The sequence below is a fragment of the Rhinatrema bivittatum genome, chromosome 3 (genome assembly GCF_901001135.1).
Source record: "Rhinatrema bivittatum chromosome 3, aRhiBiv1.1, whole genome shotgun sequence".
Taxonomy (NCBI): domain Eukaryota; kingdom Metazoa; phylum Chordata; class Amphibia; order Gymnophiona; family Rhinatrematidae; genus Rhinatrema; species Rhinatrema bivittatum.
Genome location: NC_042617.1, coordinates 558,129,830 through 558,139,236, shown reverse-complemented (window position 1 = coordinate 558,139,236; position 9,407 = coordinate 558,129,830). Strand labels below are relative to the sequence as shown.

At 45.4% G+C, this 9,407-nt stretch overlaps 1 protein-coding gene across 2 annotated transcripts; it reads right to left on the bottom strand.

The window, feature by feature from the left end:
• Window positions 1-2,902: 2,902 nt before the first annotated feature.
• Window positions 2,903-5,959, bottom strand: CITED2 (Cbp/p300 interacting transactivator with Glu/Asp rich carboxy-terminal domain 2). 2 transcript variants are annotated; one of them, XM_029596455.1, is made up of 2 exons: window positions 5,770-5,959; window positions 2,903-4,482 (listed from the first exon to the last, which is right to left on the bottom strand). In XM_029596455.1, the coding sequence occupies exon 2, from the start codon at window positions 4,473-4,475 to the stop codon at window positions 3,744-3,746; it is 732 nt and encodes a 243-aa protein (XP_029452315.1). In that variant the 5' UTR covers window positions 4,476-4,482; window positions 5,770-5,959; the 3' UTR covers window positions 2,903-3,743. The 2 variants fall into 2 exon arrangements, with proteins under 2 accessions (XP_029452315.1, XP_029452316.1); XM_029596456.1 differs by having other exon boundaries at window positions 2,903-4,485; window positions 5,771-5,959.
• Between the last annotated feature and the right edge of the window lie 3,448 nt (window positions 5,960-9,407).

Genomic DNA, 9,407 nt, shown 5'->3' with positions numbered 1-9,407 from the left:
ACTGCTGTACAAATTTGGAGGTGATGAAGAGCCACGTGTGTGCAAGTCTAGTTGAGGCTAGAGATCAAGTGCCACTGCTTAAGGCCCCATAATCTCCTGCCTTTGGCAGGCTTCCAGTTTCACAATATTTCAACCTTTGATAGACCTTTAGATGGTTACCTACAAAGTGAGGGCCTGACGCACAGGTCAGCCCTGTCTAAGCTCACTGCTTCATACCAAAACTATTTAAGTCTGATCAAGGGGGGGGTTTTGAAGTCAATTTGATCTGCATAGCTTTCACGTCCATCCAGAAATCTTCAACCTGTCCCAAAATGGAAGAGTTTAAGGTAACTTATAAATTCATAAATGGCACACCTTTTTACAAGCTCCCTTGGGACCTATTTAGAGATTCATAAAAACATTTATGTAACCACACAGACGTGATCTTATGATAATTAAGTGTTTAAATGGCTAAGTATGTCAGTTCTCAAACTGGCTAATTCATAAAACTAAAGTCAGATTAAGAAAGCATTTTGTTACAGCAAAAGAACTTGTGTTCTGTCATAGGTATGAAAGAAAGTTGTCTTGTCACCACATTACATTTCTAGTTAGCCTTTTGAGAAAAAAGCTATACTGTGTCACATTCCAGATAGATTCAACACACTAGTTTCTTTCATTATATATATATTTCCAAAAAACCTTCTCATACTCAACCCAAAACTGCACTTGCAGAGTTCATTCTTTTTTACCCATCTCCAGTGGTAGCAATGATCTGGTTACTTCTTGGGTAAATGTTCAGGAAAAATGTCAGGTGACCAGTAGAGTATGCACTACAGAAATAAGGTACAGACTTTACCTAGTCATTCATGGCCTGATCTATTCTGTATGTTAGAATAGATAAGTGTATTAGTGGAAGATCACAAATGTTGAACAATCCAAGTAATGTATAGGAAGTTGGCATGTTACTGTATTGTAAAGACTAGAGGTCACAAAGCACCAGAAAGTGTTTACACTATGTGTGCCACAACAGTCTGCTAAAACATATGACCAAATGTTTGTCCCTTTAGTGGGATTTATGTTTAGGCCTGTTAAGTACAATAAAGACAGTTCATACAATAACTGCAAGATCTTGCAACTAACTAGGCCTGTCCATTGAAAGGATTCTTAAAAGGGTAGTCTAGTGACCTTCCCCTATATAGGTTTATTGCATATAAAACCTGCTACCAGTGCCTCTGCTCAGAATGCCTATGCTAGAGGACTGAAGGCAATGCAGTCATGGTAATGGTGTCAGGAGTTGTAAAGATCAGCCTGCACATTGCCTGCCTACAGACTGCGTTATGGATCACCACAAAATCTGTAAGCACAAGGTAAGTTTGATGACAATTTCTTGGAGTTCAAATATGCTTCATCCTCTACTCAGTGTATGAGCCGCAGCATGACATGTGGTCTCAAAGTTCCATAGAGTGGGACAATAGCCATTTGAATTTGTAGTCCTTGTCTGCACAGATGTCATCCGTAAGTTACAGTCCACTTCTCAGTCAGAAGTTGTATTAGCACATAGCCAAAGTCTCTCTTATGACAGCAATATGAAAAAATCGGCCAAGAAAATCAAACTAATCTGGTTTTCAAGATAAAGTGAAAACATAGAAAGCGTTTTAGAACATGAAGATAAAGGCTCAGGGAGGATAGAGTGAACAGAGTTTCTTCAGGGTGGTGGATAGATGAAAGACAAAATATGGAGGTGACCAACTGACATCAGGAAAGCATGGAATAAGCAGAAGATACTTGAGGGTCAAATGCACAATCAAGTAGGGTGTGGTATTGCACCAGGATAATTGGCAAACTAGATTGCCTTGTGGTCCTTAAATGACATTCTAATGTCAAACATCAGATTTGGGCCAAGATTAATCAAATGTGAAAGTTATCCTGAAAAACTGATGCAACCCTCAAACTGGCACTGTAGCCCCATCCTAGTCCAGATGTACTGAAGTACTTTCCTTATGGATTAAGGAGCTATTTAAAGTGTGGTGAGGCCAACTATGGCATTTAAAATTCCTACAAAATTGTGATTTGTGTGTGTCCATTGTATTTCATATTCAGCTGCAATTAGGTAAGACTCAGTCCATAATTTACAGGACCTTGCTTATTCAACAGGATAACATTTTTAGTATAGCTATGAAGCTAATCAGGCTTCTGTACAAAAACTATTTTCATTTTATTGAGAACTGTTGGTGGGTTGGGTAACATTTGTTGCTTATGCATAATTTCAGTTCTCTATATATATTTTTTTAAAGACAAAGTGGACAATCAGCTTGAATAAATTGAATAAGGTGTGCCTATTCTGGCCACTTCCCTCTATTTTAAAGCAGCAGTACCACCGATTTTGATGAACTTAACTTTTGCATGAATCCAGAGTCTGACGGAGTAATCAAACCAATTCTGTAGAATTATCTCTAGATCAGAAGTAGTTTAAGTACGGCCAACAATTCACTTTCCAAGAATTTCAGATTTCTTGTAGCCTTCCGCTTTACGGAGCGTGGCTACCAAGTAACAAGGATGTGAGGCTTAGGGAAATTTTACATGCAGACATTTTCTTTGTTATATTGGGCAAACCATTTCAACCTTCATTGCCTCAGGTGCCAGCTTAAAATCTTATGCTCTTTGGGCAACAGGGAAATACCTACAGTACCTGAATGTAATCAGCTTTGTAGTGGCTGGAACAATCACAAAAAAACAACCTGATTATAAATAAGAGTTAACAAATGAAAAGGGGAAAAAGGAATAGTGCATTGAAAGACTGATAGCTTAGCTAAGCCTCTGGGTGTCACTGCTGCTTTATAAAGTTCTCCTCTTCAAGGTCATTCAGGTCTTATGTAGCCATTCTTTGAATGATACAGATAAATAACATCTAGACAAACTAAAATTATTTCTTGGCTCTTTATTGACATTGGCAAATTAAAATAGAATAAATTAACAAGTATTTTCTCAAAAAAAAGTTGTACAAAAATACTGTCAAAATTTCCTAAAAAGCTTTCAACACAGTAGTATCTTTCCATGTACTGAATAAACTATTTAGCACAGTGTCAAAATCTTGAAGACAAACAAAATAAAAATCTTTTGTGAAACGTTTGCCAACTAATCAACATTCCACACCATATTGTGGTCTATACATAAGGGTAGGAGATGGGTAGCAGACTAACATAACCAGTATCATTTATCCAGATCCAGGAAGGATTAGCCCATCACTTAACCTTCCAATTTAGTGTGTTAAATAAAAAATAAAGAGATAATCCAGGTGTAGTGCAATGCATAGTTAAAAAATTAAGCAAAGTGGCAGCATCTGTGCAGCAATCTGCCCTTGAAAGTCCATACAACAAATCAACCCATTTTCTTCCATTTGGATGCAGTGCAGTCGCTTGAAAATCATAACCCATGAGATTAAGCAAGATGCCATTCAGATCCAACAGTTCAACACCGCAGAGGGCACAAACAAGCTGAAGAAAAAAAAAATGATCAAGCCCTGGGTTAGCTATAACTAATATAACCTTGCCTACAGCCAGCCAACTCCTCCCCACCCCAAATTATCTTGGCAGCAGATAAAACATTGTTTGTAGAAACGCAGAATGGACTCTCTTTTCCATATTTTTTTCTGCCTTTCCAGACCTGGAAATGAGATACTGTCTTGGTAGGGGGGGGGGGGGGGGAGAGATCTTCTCATTCGTACACAAAAAAAAAAAAAAAAAGATTTAGTTTTTCCCTGTAGACTAACAGCTGACTCTGCTGGGCTGCTGTTTGCAAACGAAGTCCGTCATGAAATCAAACTCGTTCTGTCCCAGCCAGAGCTCGGGCAGTTCCTTGATGCGGTCCAAGCCCAGTTCTATCACCAAGGACATGAGCACCTCCTCGTCTATGAAGTCGGTGTCTATGACGCTGGGAGGCAGCATCGCTACGGCAGGGACGTGGGAGACCGAAGGCGGCGCGCTGCCGCCCCCACCGCCGCCGCCGTGCTTGGGCGTGCAGTCTCTGAAGTGCTGGCCCGTGCCGTTCATCGGGTGGCTGGCGGGGTGCAAATCGGGCATGTAGTGGCCGTGGGGGTACGGGTGGTGGGTGAAGTACTGGTTGTTCAGCTTCTGCAGCTGCATGCTGGCCGTCAGCTGGGCCCCCTGGCTGGCGACCCCCGGGGGTCCCATGAACTGCGAGCTGAAGCGGGCGGCGGCGGGAGGCGGCAGGCTGCTGCCGCCCGTCGGGTGCCCCCCGTTCACGTTGCCCGGCCCCCCCATGGCGTGTCTGACGCCTCCGCCGCTCGAGTTTATACTTCCGCCTCCGTAGTGCAAGTGATCGCCCATTAAGGTGTTAAAGGCGTGCTGCTGCTGCTGCGGGTGGTGGTGCGGGCTGGGGAACTGGCCCATGCCCATTCGATGTGCAGGGTGATGGTGGAGCCCGCTTGTTCCGTCGGGGAAGCGCCCGTGGTTCATGGCCATCATGTGGTCTGCCATTGCCAACCTGGGAAGGGAAGGGAGTGATGGGGGAAACTTTATTTTATTATAACGCCACGGAAGAGCTAGTAAAATCGAGCACCTAACGCTGCAGCATGCAGAGAAAAAAAAAAAAAAAAAAAAACGACAATACACCCAGCCCTCCAAGCACCCCTCTAGCGGCACACGTGTGGCCACAACGCTGCATTTACCCGTAGCCATCTCTGCACGTAGCTCGCGTCTCTTCAGAGAAATTCAAATTTGTATTAATTGCAAGGTTCACGCTCTCTCTCTCTCTCTCTGCCTTTTCACTGAACCGGTTTCATCCTTGCGCACATACATCATAGGAACGCTTAGTGACAGAATTCGTCCTTTATCTTTCACGCATGCAAGGGCGCAAACCGAACTCACAGCGCGAGTATTCCGCGCCCCCCGCTGCTATACACAGCGATGCGAAAATGCTTTATGCAATCAGATTTGTTTGCCTTGGCTCTTAAGCAGCCACCAAGTCTCCCAAACGCTACAATAAAGTTTAAAGTGTTATCAGACACCTTTACAGCGGTTAAAAAATAATGAAAAAAGAAAAAAAAAAACCCTTGCTAGATAGTGCAGTACACGTTGTCATTGATATTTTAATCGAACTCCCCCTCCCCCACGCAGGTTTGTGACACTAATACAGGATTAATGGAAAACAAAAATGTGAGTGCAACCATCACCCCCAAAACCCCTGATGAGGTTTCCAAATGCTCGGGCACATTCACTCTGTTAAAAACGAACAACCCTATCACAATATCTCTCTAGCTATCATCATGCATCAATATTCAATAAAAGAAATGGGTACTAGCCCAGCTCCGGAAGCGCTAGCTTTTTTAAGCCTCTTCAGCTCCTGCATACTAGGTCTGCTCGCCACCGCTATAACAAAGCAAGTCATGCTGTCCACATTTCATAGGACACCCAACTCTTACCCTTTCAGGGCTCTTCTGAGCTTTCCAGCACAGTCGCTTCACCTTGACAACTTTACCCCCGGCGTTATATATTCCCTACCGCCTCTAAAAACTAAAGTAACGCGCAAGCCTATTTAACGGAAGCTACCGCCAAAGAAAGCGATAAACGGATTAGGAAGCAAAACAAGTATTGAAGGTAAGGTGGGGGATGCCAAACCAACGCTCCCCCCCCCCCCCGGAACTCTAGAAATAAATTAAAACAAACAAGCCAGCCACTAAACACATCTTTTACGGAGACAATCCATGCATGCATGTGAAATTAGCAGATCACCCTCCGACAAAGTAAGCCCCTGCAAATCGCTGCATCGCACCTTTTTTTTTTTGTTTTGTTTGTTTTGCCAGTCGCGTCGAGAAGAGCGGATCAATAAGGCGAGCACAGCATAGAGAGCAGAGGGGTTGCTTTCTTCGCCGCCTGTAACGTGATCCTGCAGCAGAGCCTCGGCTTTGTCAGTCCTCGGCAAGAGTCACCAGTCCTTGTGCCAACAAGGAGCTGCGAGCGCTTCCTAGCTTCTTAATATAGGATTTCAGCAGGGAGGAGCAAAAAAAAAAAAAAAAAGGGAGGAGGGGGGAGGAAAAGCTAACAGGCGACCCGAAGCAAAAGCTGGATGCGCGGAAGGGTGGAAGGGAGCCGAGAATAGTCCTGATTCGGCACTTTCTCCACTTTGACGCACGTGCGATGGCTTGCAGCGCGCGCCCTCCCCCCCAGGGTCCTTCCGCCGAGGTGCGGGCGACCAGAATTTCAAAACATAGCGGGTCTTCTGACTTTAATTTAGACACGGCTGTACTTTGGTGTTAAAAAAAATGAAAAGGCTTTCAACGTATTGTTCTATAGTCAGGGGTTGGTTTTTTTTTTTTTGCTTTTAGTCTCGCTTTCAGAATAAGCGACGAATTAAGTAACTGACGACTGTAACGCACGGGGCTCCCGCACAGTGCAGCGTTTGCGCCCCGGAGCTAAGGAGAGACAGGCTAATTTGCAAAGCACTTTGCAGCTTTGAATCGCCATTAGGGGCTGGTTTGCAAATTGCGTTGGTTTGTCCTTAAAGAATAAAGAAATGCCCAGCAGACCTGCAGAGTGGTGCTTCTTCGCCCCCTCTCTGTGCTTGCGTCGTGCGGAGCCGCGGGTGCCTTTTTGCTAAGTTTGCATTTGCTGCTCGGTGGGAGCTTCGGCAGTTCGGAGTTAACTCTGCACTGTAAACAAACAAACCCAGCGCGCTTCGTTCCCGAGATCCACCTTTTTTACACGTACGCTTGGTGCCCGGGAGGGAGGCGGGGTCCCTGCCTCCGGGCTCAGGCCGGCGCTTTAAGAGCCGATCAGATGTGCAAGCAGCAAAAAAAGCAAACTGGGGAACTGCCGTCCCTTGATACATCTGGAATGGGAGCACAAACGCAGCAACAGCGTTGCAAAATAAGCCAGGGATTGGTGCTGTGACACTGATTAAAATCTATCAAGGGCTCAGGCTAGTAGGGCATAAATAGCAGAGTTTTATTTTATCAGTCCTGACACACTGGCGAGCTTGCTACAAAAATCATTTGCCACTGGCATCGTAAACATGACAATTGCTCTAAAACCTTTTGTAGTGCAAATTAATTTTTTTTGTCAGTCTGCAAGTCTCGGCGTTTTCTTGTGTGTTGAATCGGTGTTGCAGGATCTCCCACAAACGCTAGGATGTCCCTCCTGCCCCACATCTGCTCGGCCTGCTAACCGCCTGTCTCTGCAGCGGCTCGGGAATGGCACATTGGGGAGGCTGCCCCTGGTACACTCTAATGTTACTTCCTCAATTCAGCCTTCTCCCTATGAGCCACTGGGTAAAATGCAGAACAGCGCTTAGTAACCCAGGGAGAAAAAAAAAACATGGTTTGTTTAGAAGGTGGGGATAATAAATCACTAAAGTAATAGAGCAAATAAGGCGCATGTAGTATTCCTGTTTTAATTTTATTGGCAGATAAACTGGAAAGCTTTGTGCAAGGCTAGGGGTTCTTAAAAAAAAAAAAAGAAAAGTATGTTTTGGACAGCCATATATTTTACAGTTGTTTGAAGACATGTTAAGAAATGATAAAAGTGATATTTTGTTTCTCTTTAAAATGGAGTGGGAGTGGGAGGAGTTGAGGTTTGTGATATCCGCCCTTTCAAGCGGACGCCGCCGAACGGAGAGGGCGAGTGGGAGCAGTGCAGGGCCTGCGCGATCGGCGCCGGAGGCCCGCCGGGGTAAGGCCTACTTGATTTCACTTACCCACGACCGCCTCCGACCCCGACCACGAGGCAGCCCCTGCCTTCCGCCGAGAAACGCTGACGTCATCGGGCCGACCTTCCTCCGCCTCCGAGGGACACGCTGCCGGCGCACAGCCAATCAGGGGACAGCCCTGATTGGCCTTTAAACCCGAGAGGCTCCCGGACTGAGCCCCTTTCAAGCGGACGCCGCCGAACGGAGAGGGCGAGTGGGAGCAGTGCAGGGCCTGCGCGATCGGCGCCGGAGGCCCGCCGGGGTAAGGCCTACTTGATTTCACTTACCCACGACCGCCTCCGACCCCGACCACGAGGCAGCCCCTGCCTTCCGCCGAGAAACGCTGACGTCATCGGGCCGACCTTCCTCCGCCTTCCTCCGCCTTCCTCCGCTCAGTCCGGGAGCCTCTCGGGTTTAAGGGCGGATATCCTTTCCACCATGTCTGCCATTGGATTCACCCAAATCATCAACACGCCCACTCAAAAATCGGGCCATACCCTGGACTTAATATTCATAAACAACAAAATATCTGCAACTGGACCACCCTCTACAACCCCCACCCCATGGTCCGACCACAGCCTCATCCAAGCCAAGCTTCAACTCCAATCCAACCCAATACAAACAAACAACCGAATCATCGAATTCACCAAACCATGCTCCAGTGAAGACATCGCCGAAGCGCTACCTGAGGCACTAAAAACAATCAACTTAAATGATGCCAACTCAGCCACAAACTCCTGGATAACCATCAACACAGACATAGCCAATACATTATGTCCCACGATAAGGAAGGAAATCAAGCAATCTACAAAGCAAAGAGCTCCATGGTACACCCCAGAACTGAAAACCTCAAAGCGAACACTGAGACAAACTGAAAAACAATGGAGACGAACCCCCACCTCAAACCTGAAAGACAAATTCAGAACACTACTACATAACTATACTACAGACCTCAACACAGCAAAGCGCAATTTCTACACATCAAGAATTCATGATTACCAATATAACCCGAGGACCCTCTTCGCCTATGTCAAAGACCTAACCAACCCCATCCAAAATGACAATAAGCCAAACTCCAGCAACATCTCAAGTGAAAAACTAGCACAATTCTTCAAGGACAAAGTTAACAACATCATCGCCAAAATTCCCCAAAACTACAACGACCCAGTTGACATCCCCCCTCCCATCCACACATGGTCACGATTCACACCCGTTGCTTCCACAGAAATCGAACCTATCATCAGAAAAACCAACCCTGCATCACACCCTCTAGACCCCATCCCCATCAAAACCCTAAAACTCATCAGAGAGATTATTGTCAAACCAATAACCTACATCATCAACTTATCTCTAGAACAAGGAATCTTCCCAGAAAAACTCAAAAACGCCATCATCAAACCAATCATCAAAAAACCTCAACTCGACAAATCCGACCCAGCAAATTACAGACCAGTCTCCAACCTCCCATTCCTAGCAAAAATCATCGAAAAAACAGTCAACAATCAACTCACAGAACACCTTGAAACCTATAATGTTCTACAGCCCGCACAACATGGTTTCAGAAAATTCTTCAGCACTGAAACCCTCCTCCTCTCTCTCACTGATACCATCCTTAGAGGACGCGACAAAGGCAAATCTTTCCTCCTGATACTTCTTGATATATCCGCCGCCTTTGACACCATCAATCACAGAACTCTCCTCACTAGACTTAAAGAAATTGGTCTCCA

Coding starts and splice junctions, on each gene's coding strand:
- CITED2 (XM_029596455.1), bottom strand. CDS start 4,475: ATGGCAGACCACATGATGGCCATGAACCACGGGCGCTTCCCCGACGGA.